Source organism: Rhinatrema bivittatum, chromosome 2, assembly GCF_901001135.1.
Source record: "Rhinatrema bivittatum chromosome 2, aRhiBiv1.1, whole genome shotgun sequence".
NCBI lineage: Eukaryota > Metazoa > Chordata > Amphibia > Gymnophiona > Rhinatrematidae > Rhinatrema > Rhinatrema bivittatum.
This window is the reverse complement of record NC_042616.1, coordinates 811,650,673-811,665,657: the sequence shown is the minus strand read 5'-3', so window position 1 is coordinate 811,665,657 and position 14,985 is coordinate 811,650,673. Positions and strand designations below refer to the sequence as shown.

The 14,985-nt window shown below is 44.9% G+C and overlaps 1 protein-coding gene and 1 long non-coding RNA gene across 6 annotated transcripts in view; one reads left to right on the top strand and one right to left on the bottom strand.

Moving 5' to 3' along the window:
- Positions 1-14,985, top strand: part of LOC115085803 — a 160,237-nt gene that overhangs the window by 113,189 nt on the left and 32,063 nt on the right. The gene's annotated exons all lie outside the window — the stretch shown is intronic.
- Positions 13,957-14,985, bottom strand: part of LOC115085802 (flap endonuclease 1-like) — a 65,917-nt gene continuing 64,888 nt past the window's right edge. For all 5 annotated transcript variants that reach the window (XM_029592233.1, XM_029592235.1, XM_029592237.1 and 2 more), the window contains one exon: positions 13,957-14,787. In XM_029592233.1, coding sequence (XP_029448093.1) covers positions 14,707-14,787 — 81 coding nt within the window. In that variant the 3' untranslated portion in view covers positions 13,957-14,706. The remainder of the gene's footprint in view (positions 14,788-14,985) is intronic.

Sequence of the window (14,985 nt, the reverse complement as noted above, 5' to 3'; positions counted from 1 at the left end):
CACCTGGACTTGATGGTATGCACCCTACAGTTCTGAAGAAAATAAAAAATGAAACTTCTGATCTATTAGTTAAAATTTGTAACCTATCATTAAAATCATCCATTGTACCTGAAGACTGGAGGGTAGCCAATGTAACCCCAATATTTAGAAAGGGCTCCAGGGGCGATCCCAGAAACTATAGACCAGTGAGCCTGACTTCAGTGCTGAGAAAAATAGTGGAAACTATTCTAAAGATCAAAATCACAGAGCATATAGACAGACATGGTTTAATGGAACACAGCATGGATTTACCCAAGGGATGTCTTGCCTCACAAATCTGCTTCATTTTTTGAAGGGTTAATAAACATGTGGATAAAGGTGACCGGTAGATGTAGTGTATTTGGATTTTCAGAAGTCCCTCATGAGAGGCTTCTTAGAAAACTAAAAAATCATGGGATAGGAGGCGATGTCCTTTCATGGAATACAAACTGTGGACTGCCTCAGGGATCTGTACTTGGACTGGTGCTTTTCAATATATTTATAAATGATCTGGAAAGAAATACAAGTGAGGTTATCAAATTTGCAGATGATACAAAATTATTCAGAGTAGTTAAATCACAAGTGGATTGTGATACATTGCAGGAGGACCTTATGAGACTGGAAGATTGGGCATCCAAATGGCAGATGAAATTTAATGTGGACAAGTGCAAGGTGTTGCATATCGGGAAAAATAACCTATGCAGAAGTTACACGATGTTAGTTTCTATATTAGGAGCTATCACCCAAGAAAGAGATCTAGGCATCATAGTGGATAATACATTGAAATCGTCAGCTCAGTGTGCTGCGGCAGTCAAAAAAGCAAATAGAATGTTAAGAATTATTAGGAAGGGAATGGTTAATAGAATGGAAAATGTCATAATGCCTCGTATCACTCGATGGTGAGACCACACCTTGAATACTGTGTACAATTCTGGTCGCCGCATCTCAAAAAAGATATAGTTGCAATGGAGAAGGTACAGAAAAAAGCAAGTAAAATGAGAAGGGGGATGGAACAGCTCCCCTATGAGGAAAGACTAAAGAGGTTAGGGCTCTTCAGCTTGGAGAAGAGACGGCTGAGGGGGGATATGATAGAGGTCTTTAAAATCATGAGAGGTCTTGAATGAGTAGATGTGAATCGGTTTTTTACTCTTTTGGATAATAGAAGGATTAGGGGGCACTCCATGAAGTTAACAAGCAGCACATTTAAGACTAATCGGAGAAAATTCTTTTTCACTCAACGCACAATAAAGTTCTGGAATTTGTTGCCAGGGGATGGGGTTAGTGCAGTTAGTGTAGCTAGATTCAAAAAATGTTTGGATAAGTTCTTGGAGGAGAAGTCCATTAACTGCTATTAATCAAGTTGACTTAGGGAATGGCCTCTGCTATTACTGTCATGAGTAGCATGGGATCTTCTTAGTGTTTGGTACTTGCCAGGTTCTTGTAGTCTGGTTTTGGCCTCTTTTGGAAACAGGATGCTGGTCTGACCCAACTTGGCAATTCCTTATGTTCTGAAACAAGGGGTTATGGAATGAGGGTGAAAGGCGGTAGACTCTGGAGTAATTGTAAGAAATATTTCTTTACAGAGAGGGTGGTGGATGCATGGAACCTCCTCATGGAGGACGACAGTCCAACAAGGACAGTATCTAAATTAAGACAGCATGGGACATGCACAGAGGATCTCTGAGGGAATGGTAGGGATTGTAGAGAAGTGTAGTTCTTGTGGTTGGGTAGAGAAGCTAGGCCATATGGTCTTTTTCAGCTGCCATATTTCTGTTTCTATGAAGCACACCACATCAACTCCCCTCCCCTGTTATAACTGTCTCCTAATCAAAGATCCTGATTAGATTTATTGCACATGACCTGCCTCTGATAAAATCCCTAACACCTTGTTCCCTGTATCCTACTGAACTCAAGCTACTCCACATTCCTTTTTTTTTAGAATCTGTATTAATTTATCTACTACTACAGTCAAACTTAATTGACTTAAAGTTACCGTTCACTTTTTATTTTTTATATATAGATGGAATAAATCTGCCTTTCTCCAGTCCTCTGGGTATCATCCACAAGTTTTTTCTGCACTGGCGATTTTTCTGATCCTCTCCACGCTCAGCTTAGCATTTTTGGCCTGCAGAGCTGCTATCTGCCATTGGAGCTGCAGCATTGAGTCTTCTTGGGAGGAAATATGCAGTTCCGCTGCTTATATTTATCTTGCATGCTTCTCTAGGCCCTCTTTAATGCATTCAATAGTTACCTGAAGTTCAATCAGGCGTTCATCTATAGAAATAATAACATTTTTTGAAATCTGCGTGATCATTTCTTCTGATAAAGCCAGCAAGTTCGTATTGCAGCCCCTTACCACTATGTTCACCATTCTGTGCACATCAGCTTTCACTTTATCCCATGTGACACGTGGCGTTTTGATGCTCATAACACTGCAGAACTTGGCGCAAATGATCACGAAAGCTACCTCTGCAAGCATGACAGATTCTTATGTTTTATCCATCAGAGGAGTAACCAGGCTATCTCGGACAGCTTTTTGCCAGGGAGAACTGCAGGAGTTCTCACCCCCAGTGAACTCTCTGCTATCCGCCTGAACCAGAAGTCCATCTTTCACACATTCCTCCTCATCTCCTATCTCAGGAAGCCCAACAGTTATGGAAGAAGAAATGAAGGGACTGGGAGTCGGGACAAGCAGCTGGAATCTGGTGTCCAAAGTTGAAATTTACTGGGCTTGGATCAGAGCTTGTGTAGAGCTAAACCAAAGGTTTTTTGGTTTTTTTATTTTTTGTTCTTTTTTACATATATGCAAGCCTTAGTAGGCTGTGATATTTTTAACAAAAAGGATGGAGTTGTATATAAATTGCTGAAGCAACATAGGTCTCCTTTTGTTCCATATACACAATTACTTGTCTAAAAAACAAAGAATCATAAAAGCCTGCCACGGGGAAGTAAATCCTGGGGCCTTTAACAATCTTAAGCTGAGCCAGTTCAAAAGCAGAAACAATACACCACATTCACAGGAAGCAGCTGTGTAGGAGTGAAAGTAGAAACAATACACACCTTGCTCATTAAGCGTGCACAGGGAGAAGGCATTCAAGAGTGAAAACAGAAAGAATACACAGCACTCACAGGAAGAAGCCATGCAAGAGTGAAGGCAGAAACAATATCCCATAGCTCAGGAGCGTGCACAGGAAGAAGCTGTGCAAGAGTAAAGCTAGAATCCTTAATAAAAATGTATGGATCTATAAAAAGGGGCAGGATGCCCCAACAGCATTTTGTGTTCCCGCAGCATTCTTCATTTATTTAAAAAAAAAATAAATTATATTCCACACATGGCCAGAGTTCAAGGGGGGGGAAACAATGGTTAAACATACATAAAATCAAATAAATTGTAGAATACACAAATAAACATATATAAAATCAATAAGTAATAACAACAAGACATTCAATTAAATAGACTGTGTTACTTTAAGCTAAGAGAATAAAGCAGAATTGCTTACCTGTAACAGGTATTCTCCTAGGACAGCAGGATATAGTCCTCACAGATAGGTGACATCATCAGATGGAGCCCGGCACGGAAAACCTTTGTCAAAGTTTCTAGAACTTTGACTGGCACACTGAGCTGTTCTATCCTCTTTATCAGTTTGGTCGCCCTTCTCTATCGCAACTATATATACTTCCTGTGACCCTGGAAGATCGCAACGTGGGCGTAGGCATCTTTCAGGTCGAGGGAGCAGAGCCAGTCTCCTCTTCTTAGGAGCGGGATCAGAGTACCCAGAGAGACCATCTTGAACCTTTCTCTTTGAAGGAATTTGTTCAAGGTTCTCAGGTCTAGAATAGGGCGTAGGCCCCCAGTTCTCTTTGGTATCAGGAAATACAGAGAGTAGAACCCTCTGCCCTGCTGGTGGAGGGGGAACGGGTTCTACTGCTCCGGCCATTAGAAGGACGGAAAGCTCTGTCAAATGTATTTCCTGAGGAGCAGACTAAGCCCATGATGGACATGGGGAGAGAGTCCGCAGGGATGTCCCTGAAGTTCAGCCGGTACCCTCGGCGAACGATGGTGAGAACCCGCTGGTCCGGCATAACTTGGGGCCAATGGTACACAAAATGACACAGCCTCCCTCTGACCGTAGAGCAGGATGCTGAGGGTATGGCAATCTGACTCACGCTCCTTCGTTCCCAGTCAAAACCATGTGGCATGGCTCTGCTGGGGGGCTGGCTGAAGTCTGGTGGTCCGCTGCTGACGGAAACGACCCCTGGAACCAGTGCAGGATGTGCAGGCCCATGAGGCAGGAGGATATTTCCTCTGATGATAGAAGGACTTCTTTGAGCTTTGTCATGAGGATTTTCTGACTGAGGATGGTGGATCGGAAGCACTAGTTGACAGGTGTTGAAGGGTCTCATGGTGGTCCTTCAACTGGGCCACCGTGTCCCTGACCTTATCTCTGAAGAGATTCTCACCCATGCAGAGTAGATCTGCCAGCTGTTCTTGGACCTCTGGCTGAAAGTCCGAGGCACAGAGCCAGGCCATCCTGCGAGCATCAATGCCCGCTGCAGCCACTCTCACTGCCATTTCCAAAACATCCTAAGTGGATCTCACCTCGTGTTTTCCTGCCTCCAGACCCTGCTGTACTACCGCTGAGAACAGATCCTGCTGCTGTTGGGGCAGGCCCTCTGACAGCTCCTCGACCTGCTTCTACAGGATCCGGTTATATTGGGTCATATATAGTTAGTGGGAGGCGATGCGGGCGATGAGCATAGCGCCCTGATACACCCTCCTATCCAGGGCATCCAACGCTCTGTGATTTCGCCCTGGAGGGGCAGAGGCATGGGTGTGGGAATGCTTGGCTTTTTTAAGGGTGGACTCCACAGGCGACTCTCAAAACCCGATGCCTGTTTGATTAACTGGAGGAATGGACATATGATGTTCCCAGATCCTAAGGAGAAGTTCCTTAAAAATATCATGAACTGGGACAGCCACTACTTCCTTTGGGGCATCCACGAACTGGAGAACCTACAGCATTACATGTCGGGTGTGTTCCTCTGTGAGGAGCTGAAACAGGATGGCTTCCACCACAGCCCGGACAAAGCCCGCAAAGGAAAGATCCTCCAAGGAAGATATACACCTCTCATCTGGCAAAGAAGGCGCCAAAAGAAGATCACCCGAGTCCTCCAAAAAGGACTCTGAGGTATCACCCCCTCCCAGGGGTTATATGGGGCCTCTTCCTTGCTAAGGTCCCCTGGGAGCTGGCATGGATGGTCCCTACCCAGGTGTCTTGGTTTGAGCACAGAGGGCACTGGGAACATTGATGGCACCGAGGACATTAAAGGCACCAATGGCATTAAGATTTCCGACAGCCCAGGAATGAGATTTGGAAACTCCAGCCACGGGACCAGCGGCCCCGAAGGCACCGATGGCCTCCGTAAGTCTTCCTCCTTGGAGGACCCAATGATGGGTATCGCTCCAGAGGGGAACAGTGGAGGCCGCTGAGGAACCGATGGTCCCCTGGGCACCGACTGCGTCGGAAGGATGCCTAAAAGGACGTCCAGATGCTCTAGCAGGTGCACCAAGAGAGACAGCACAGGCTCCAGCATCAGCATGGAGACCGTGCCGGTGGTGGTTCAATACCCTGCAGGGCTCGGAGCACCTCCAGCTGAACCCTGCGATCCAACTTCTCCTGAAAGTCCAGTGAAGTTAGGATGGATGGAGGAGGAGGAGGAGGCCCAGCACTGCCATCGGTGGGGAAATGTCTGGGACTCCCAGGTCTGATATAGATGATGCCTCTTCCCCAAGGGGTCGCTTCAGTGGTGGCACAGCAGCCGCCAATGCCACAGTAGTCCTCGAGCTGTGCGCCAACGGCGACCGGTGACTATGTTTGCGGGACTTTTCATGATGCTTGGTCCAGTCTTTAGATTTAGACATTTTAACATGCATAATTTATAGAATGCTGCTAAGGACTTTAAGTGTGGGCACAGGGTGAAGCTAGAGTCCAATATTACAGCAAGAATACGAGCCTGTACTGTTAAAGAGACGCATGACCCTCAAAAACGGAGGATGGCGCATCACATGGCGGGACTTTACTTATTATCACAACCTCGGTTTACTCAACATTGAGAGAGAGTTTATTTGAAAACAGCCATTGCTTCATATATGATGAAAAATGTGAATGTGGATGATCAGGAAGCTTTTACAGGAACCAAATATGGAATACTGTAGCCAACAGGGCCAGCCCCTGAGGAACACCGAAGACACTACTGATCCAATCTGAATCTGCTGAGCTTGGCCAGTTAGGTAGGACTGAAACTTTGCATGTGGTCTACACTAATTCTTATATATAAAAAGGATGACTCTTTTATCAGGACATGATTACTGGTCTGACCATATTCTTACTTCCTACTGAGGACACTTTCATGATACATGGTAATACCATAGATGACAGCCGAGAAGGACCAATTGGCCTATCCAGTCTTCCCAGTTGTATTCTTCTCTGGCTATCACTTTGGGTAGGTGTCTGTATAAAATCCCATGCTTAAACCAACACCAGTCCCCATCCAACCCCCCTCCCCGTCTTTTACCTGCCCTGTTCCTACTACTGCTTGCTATATTTATCCCAAGCATGTTACAGTGCTGCCCTCCACCCTCTCCGCTGGTAGGCTTTTCCAGGTCTGCTCTTCTCTTTCTCCGGCTCACCCACGTTCCCTGCTTAATGACAGATCCAGGCTTCCTTCCAAGTCTGATCGTATGGCTTCCTAACAATCCATCATACTGATACGAAGGGGTATGCAGACTATTATATAAACATAATATTAAGACAAATAACATGACTGCAGCTATATTGAAAAGAACTGTGCTTTAGACATTATGACATAAATCATTAAATGTTAGATAACGGGCAATATTGAGCATTGTTTCACATAAGTCCATGAAACCTTAAGAACATAAGAACATAAGAAATTGCCATGCTGGGTCAGACCAAGGGTCCATCAAGCCCAGCATCCTGTTTCCAACAGAGGCCAAACCAGGCCACAAGAACCTGGCAATTACCCAAACACCTAGAAGATCCCATGCTACTGATGCAATTAATAGCAGTGACTATTCCCTAAGTAACCTAACCTTTTCAGAGAAGAGGTCAGATGATAGACACTCGCAGATGCAGCTCTTGTTAGAGCGCTACAATTGATTCATACAGCTTTTTACAGGCATCTGACACCTCCTGCTGATCAGATTATTTATTTTTTACTCATTGTTTTGATTATGATTGTATTATTTGTAACCTGCCCTGAACATCAGAGGGCCAAAGGTAATAAATCCTTTTAAACAAATAAACTAAACATTTTGTTCTAAATATAGTAACAGAGTGACCACAGCAGAAAAAGACCCAATGGTCCCATCCAGTCTGCCCAGCAAGCTGCCTGATTGTTAGTGCTGCTCCATGAAGGTTATCCCCAAGCCTTATGTTAAGGGTGGTAGTATTACCAAGCAACTGTCAAACCCATAAAAAAAATTACTGCTATCAACATTTTTACAGGGTGAGCAGCCTTCTCGATGATTCAGACATTGCTGCTTGATTTAGGACTTGGCTGTAGAAGCAGTCCTGCGCATCAGTACCATGGACCGTAAAAGTTGGGGACCAGCATTGGCAGTCTCTGAATCCAATTCCCCTCCCCCTTCACTGTGACGGTGGGTGGGGGAGGGGAATTGGATTCAGATTTTCTCTAGACTGATCTTCAATAGAAGTAAGAGTTAATGGTGGGCTTCCGGTTAAGATGGCGGCATGAATGAGATGCCTTGAAGATCTTAGCGGAAAATTTCTCATTATTTCGTCGAAGAGAGAGCAATTATGCCACCTAAACGCAAAGGAAAGGTGAGGGTGTTTCCGATGGAACCGCTACCCCTCACCTATTCAGCAAGAAATTGTTCGCTTTCTGTCTGCACCTACCCGTCCAGGAGCTGAGGATCCCGCTGAGCGAAGAGACGAGGGAGAGCCTCTTGCGCTCTTGGAGGAAGCGTCACCGAGTCCCGATCAAAGGAGACCGCCGGCACAGAGGGATGACGGAGGAAACGGTGGAGCTGACCCGGGAAATGTTTCTGCTTCCGGGGAAGCTCCCGTGTTGGAGTGGAGTGTTGGCCTGGAGACGCTGAGGATGATTTCAACAACGGCTGTGAGCGGCACCGCGGAACCTGCAGGAAGAGTGGAGGTAGCTGCGGGAGAACTGTTGGTGCCGGTACAAGCAGCCGGAGGAATCACTGCAGATCTTCCACCGTGCGTCGAAGCAGGTAGGGGAGAGAGCAGTGATACCGGTGGTCTTGGAGGTGACCCCCCTCCTTCCCTTCTTAGTCCTGCTGTTGTGACTCTACAAGGACTCTGGGATTTGGTAGTGGGGTTTAGACTGGAGATGAAAAATGCTTATCAAACACTAAACCAAGCCAGTGTTAAACAACTTCAAGAATTGTCTGCTATGGATCTTAAATTGACTGAGACAAACAGGAGGGTCACTTTATTAGAAAAGGAAGATGAAAAGACGAAAAAAGTTAAAGCTGTGGTTGCCAAAGACCGTTTGAGACTGGACAGACGTATAGAGTCACTCGAAAATAATTTAAAAAATTTAAAATTTGCGTCTTTTGAATTTTCCTCATATAGTAGGAGAGAATCCATATGTTACACTTAAGAAATTCTTAGTTGAAATATTAGGATTTTCTGATATGGATATGCCTATAGTAAATACCGTATTTTTCGCTCCATAAGATGCACCTGACCATAAGATGTACCTAGGATTCAGATGGGGAAAATTTAAAAAAAAAAAATAATTTTGTGCTAAACCGGCTCTGTCCCCTGGCATCTGTGCGTCTTATGGAGCAAATTAGTGGAGTGCATAACATTTTTTTTTCTCCCCATTTTGTTTTTGGGTCTGGGGAGGGCCATTTCGGTCCATTCCCCAGATCAAAAAACTTTTGTCTTTCTATTTCTGTGGGAAACCCCCCCCAAAAAAAGACCCCATCCCAACCCTTTAAATTAACAACCCCCCACCCTCCTGACCCCCCCCAAGACCTGCCAAATTAATTAAATACACCCCCCCACCCTCCTGACCCCCCCAAGACCTGCCAAAAGTCCCTGGTGGTCCAGCGGGGATCCAGGAGCGATCTCCTGGACTTGGGCCGTCGGCTGCCAGTAATCAAAATGGTGCCGACGGCCCTTTGCCCTTACTATGTCACTGGGGTCGACACCAATGGCAGCGGTAGCCCCTGTGACATAGTAAGGGCAAAGGGCCGTCGGCGCCATTTTGATTACTGGCAGCCAACAGCCCTTTGCCCTTACTATGTGACAGGGGCTACCACTGCCATTGGTCGGCCCCAGTGACATAGTAAGGGCAAAGGGCCGTCGGCGCCATTTTGATTATTGGCAGCCAATGGCTCTTTGCCCTTACTATGTCACAGGGGCTACCGCTGCCATTGGTCGACCCCATTGACATAGTAAGGGCAAAGAGCCGTCGGCACCATTTTGATTACTGGCAGCCGAAGGCCCAAGTCCAGGAGATCGCTCCCAGACCGCTCCTGGACCCCCCACTGGACCACCAGGGACTTTTGGCAGGTCTTGGGTGGGGGTCAGGAGGGTGGGAGGTTGTAGTAAATTAATTTGGCAGGTAGGGGGGGGGGGGGGGTCAGGAGGATGGGGTTGTTAGATTTTTGGGTTTTTTTATATTCGCTCCATAAGATGCACAGACATTTTCCCCCCACTTTTGGGGGGAAAAAAGTGCGTCTTATGGAGCGAAAAATATGGTACCTGTTACTTTTTGCCTATTTCTAAGAATAATATGTCAAATGAGCCCTTTCAAGGTAATTTGACAAATTTTCTAGAAAACTTAGAACTAGTGGTTATTGATAAAGGAACTTTGTTAATTTCCTTGGTTACAAATTACGAAGTAAATAAAATCATGAAAACCTACTTTAGGAAATATCCAATCATGTATTACGATTCTAATATAAAGATATTTCCAGAATTAGCTCTGGCAACGCAGCAAAGGCAGAAACAATTTCTAAATCTTCGTCAAGAATTAATAGCTTTAGGATATACCTTTCTGTTGCGTTTCCCTTGTAAGTGTTCAGTGAAAAAAAAAAAAAGATGAATGTAATATTTTCTTTTCACCAGAACAATTGGCAGGGATTATTGATCTTAAAAAACAGCCCACGTCATCCCCAGAGACTTAAACTAGGAAATAATAGGTGAACTATGCCGCAAAGCAAAATTGTTTACCTTGTAATAGGTGTTATCCCAGGACAGCAGGATGTAGTCCTCACATATGGGTGACATCACCGATGGAGCCCCATCGCGGGAAAACTCTCTGCCAAAGTTTCCAGAAACTTTTGACTGGCACTCTGAGCCCACTGAGCATGCCCAGCATGCCAGGATATTCTCTGCCACAGGGGTCTCTCTTCAGTCTCGTATGTAGCAATAAGCTTTAGCAAAAATAAAATAATGAAAGGTAACATACCCAACTCTGCGGGGTGGTGGGTGGGTTCTGTGAGGACTACATCCTGCTGTCCTGGGATAACACCTATTACAAGGTAAGCAATTTTGCTTTATCCCAGGACAAGCAGGATGCTAGTCCTCACATATGGGTGATTAGCAAGCTAGAGGCTGAGTCATTTTGTAGTGAAGCAACATTGAAGTATTGTTGAAAATGAGACAGCCGAAAATCACAGCAGGTTGGATGTAGAAGGAGTTGGGATTAAACTGGAAACAAGTTCTTTAAGACAGATTGTCCATAGGCTGAATCTAGTCATCCTTCTTTGTCCAAACAGTAATGAGCTGCAAAGGTGTGAAGAGAACTCCATGTTGCAGCTTTACATATGTCAAGAACTGGCACTGAACGATAGTGTGCTAAAGAGGTTGACATTGCTCTTACTGAATGTACCTTTACTTGCCCTTGGAGAGGAAGGCCTGCTTTTTCATAGCAAAACTGCATGCAATCTGCTAACCAGTTGGATAGAGTCTGTTTACCCACTGCTTTACCCGGTTTGTTTGGATCATAAGATACAAAGAGCTGAGTGGATTTCCTGTGGACTGCAGTGCAGTCTATGTAAAATGATAGCGCACGTTTACAGTCCAAGGTATGTAAGGCCCGTTCTCCTTGGTGAGAATGAGGCCTTGGAAAGAATGTGGGTAAAACTATGGATTGGTTCAAGTGGAATTCCGTGACAACCTTGGGAAGGAATTTTGGATGTGTACGGAGAACCACCCTGTCATGTAGGAATTTTGTATAGGATGAGTATGTGACAAGTGCTTGTAACTCACTAACCCTTCTAGCTGATGTAATGGCTATGAGGAAGATAGTCTTCCATGTGAGAAATTTAAGATCACAGGAATTCATGGGTTCAAAGGGAGAACGCATGAGTCTTGTTAAAACCAGATTCAGGTCCCATTCTGTGACTGGTGGCCGAATTGGTGGTTTAAGTTGAGTTAAACCTCTCATAAACCTGCTGACAAGAGATTGTATGGATACTGGTGCATCTCCCATATTGTTATGGTAAGCTGAGATTGCACTTAAATGGACTCTTACAGATGAAGTCTGGAGACCAGAGTCTGAAAGATGGTATAAGTAGTCTAGTAGAGAAGTTGTGGGGCAGGAGAAAGGATCAATACTCTTTTGCCTGCACCACAAAGTAAACCTTTTCCATTTTGAAGAATAATTATTTCGTGTTGAAGGTTTACATGAAGCTATAAGCACTTGAGAGACATTAGTTGAAAGACTGAGTGGTTGTAAGATCAAGCTTTCAACATCCATGCTGTCAGGGATAGGGATTGAAGGTTGGGATGGCGCAACTGACCCTGATCCTGAGTTATGAGAGTGGGAGCTACTCCCATGCGAATTGGATCCCTAATCGAGAGGTCTAGAAGTGTGGGAAACCATACTTGTCGAGGCCAATATGGGGCTATGAGTATCATGGACCCCTTGTCCTGTTGTAGCCTCACTAGAGTTTTGGTTATGAGCGGTATTGGAGGATACGCATATAGAAGGCCTGAGTTCCAAGGGCGAGCAAAGGCGTCCTTGGCTGGCTGGTTCTTCTGTTTGTGTAGAGAACAGAAATTGTCCACTTTGTGATTCAGATGTGACACAAAGAGATCTATTATTGGTTGCCCCCAACGCTGAAATATCCTGGTCACTATTGAGGGATCCAGGGACCACTCGTGTGGTTGGAACTGATGACTGAGGCGATCTGCCACTACATTATGAATGCCTGCCAGATAAGTGGCCCAGAGGAACATTGAGTGGTTCAGGGCCCAGCCCCAAATCTGTGCAGCTTCTTGACAAAGGAGATACGAGCCCGTACCTCCTTGTTTGTTGATGTACCACATGGCAACTGTGTTGTCCGTTTGGATGAGAACAGTCTTGTGTGAAAGACAGTCCTTGAACACATGCAGCGCATAACGTAAGGCTCGAAGTTCCAGAAAATTGATTTGAAATGTTGCTTTGAGTTTTGTCCAAGTACCTTGGGTTTGGAGAGTGTCTATGTGAGCTCTCCAACCCAAGGTGGATGCATCTGTAGTTAACATTATCTGTGGGACTGGTTGTTGGAAGGGTAGGCCCTTGCGCAAATTGTCCCTGTTCACCCACCAAAGTAGAGAGGAACGTAGCTGGTGGGTTACTTGAATGGGAGAATTCAGTGGTTGAATGGCTTGGATCCATTGTGATCTTAAAGTCCATTGGGTTACTCTCATGGCGAGCCTTGCCATAGGAGTGACATGAACTGTGGAGGCCATGTGGCCTAGTAAGGCTAGAAACTGATAAGCTGTTGCTTGTTTCTGTGAGTAAATCGAGGTTGCCAGTAGGGAAAGTGTTTCTGCTCGATCCTCTGGTAGAAAGGCCTCAGAGGATGGTGTTCAATTCTGCTCCTATGAATTGAAGCAGATGAGATGGAGTAAGATGGGACTTTTGATAATTGATGAGAAAGCCCATGGAGTGAAGTAGAGTAATTGTTCGACTGAGAGAAGCTAGAGCTCCTTGTTGAGATTGACTTCTGATGAGCCAGTCGTCTAAGTAGGGAAAGCCATGGACACTTTCCTTGTGCAAGTGTGCTGCTATTACTGTGAGACATTTGGTGAATACTCTGGGAGCAGAGGCAAGTCCGAATGGTAGTACTCTGTACTGGAAATGTTGATGACCCACCGTGAAGCGCAGATACTTGCGATGAGGAGGGAATATTGGAATGTGAGCGTAAGCGTCTTGTAGATCCAGAGAACAAAGCCAATCTCCTGTTTGAAGAAGTGGAAGCATGGTGCCTAGTGACACCATCCTGAACTTTTCTTTCTTCAGAAATTTGTTGAGATTTCTGAGGTCTAGTATGGGTTGTAGGCCTCTGGTTTTCATTGGAATGAGGAAATAACGGGAATAGAATCCTCTGCCCTGCTGAGCCCGGGGCACCGGCTCTACAGCACCGGCTCTCAGAAGGGTGGATAATTCTACTTGCAATTGAATTATGTGATTGTCGCTGAGAGCAGCGCGGAAAAACGAAGACTGAAGAGAGACCCCTGTGGCAGAGAATATCATGGCATGCTGGGCATGCTCAGAGTGCCAGTCAAAAGTTTCTGGAAACTTTGGCAGAGAGTTTTCCCGCGATGGGGCTCCATCGGTGACGTCGCCCATATGTGAGGACTAGCATCCTGCTTGTCCTGGGATAATAAATCTTATATACCTTTTCTTTGAATTGTGATTGTTTAAAAATTCTCCCTTCTTCTGCCCGAATTAGAATCAGAATTAGAATCATTGACTGTTTTTTGTAAGAAGTCATATATAAAATGAAGTTTTCTTTTTCTTGTTATTTCTTATGTTTCCTTATCAATGGTGTATGACATCTGTGATTTCTGTTATGACTCTTTTGATTTGTAAAAATTTTAAAAGCTATAAAGAATTAAAAAAAAAAAGAAGAGTTAATATTTTACAATCCTTTTATATCCATTGTTTGAGTTTGATCTACAGTACGGATTGAGTGGCTTAGTTATAATAACCACACAGACAGTAAAATTAGCAAAATACATGATCACCCTCTGCTTCTTGAAAGCCTGATGCAGCCATGTTGATGACGCTAGAGATGTAACCATGGCTGCTTTGAGCAGATTACCCCAGCCAGCCCTCCTCAGAAACCTGATCCGGCCATACCTGATCCGGCCTTGTGTCTGCTCGGTGGCTTCCAGCTCGCACCTGCCCAGTTAATTGGTTCAAATCCATTAATGAAGGCAGAGTAGTGTCCCGTGCTCAGGATGTGCTTCTTCTGTAACTAATTTCACACTATACAAAGTGTTCGCATGATTCTGGAAGTCACGGTCATAAAGAAACCCTGATTATTCAGGAACAAATGAATTATGCTTGGAAGGCAGCTACTTTCACCATGGAATTGTTGGAGGGCTTTGCAAGTATTAAAAGAAAAAAAAAAAAATCCCATTTGAGAAAAATACCCTGAAACACCACTGGCCATGAAAACTGCGAAGAAGGAGAAAGGCCCTTCATCTCCATTGTGGCATGCAGCTGGAGTCAATTTCTAAATCCCAACACAGAGGATTCCTCTTAGGATCCTGCCTTCATCAGGTACAAAGAAGAGGGGCTACGACTGATAGGATTTCAGTCCCATACCCTCCATTCTTCCTCTGGCTCTGTACCTTTCTCCCTGGGGAATCCCACTGCGATGGGATTTCACTTCGTCATACCATCTCTAGACCTGACTGCCATTTTTGGTCGTTTCCGTTCCTTGCTGCTCTTCTGGGGTTTTGAAACCTGTAGGGAAAAAAAAAAAGCAGACCTCACATTTGCAATTGTTTACGGTCTACTGTGTTTTAACATTTCTTTTTTTTAATGAGGTTCATGCTAATTTCCCTAGCTGTAGCTTGTGCTCCCCAAGTCAGTCATACTTTTGGGAGTGACATCATCGGGCAGCACGGAGGACGACCGTGCATAGCTCTGAAGTAAGATTTG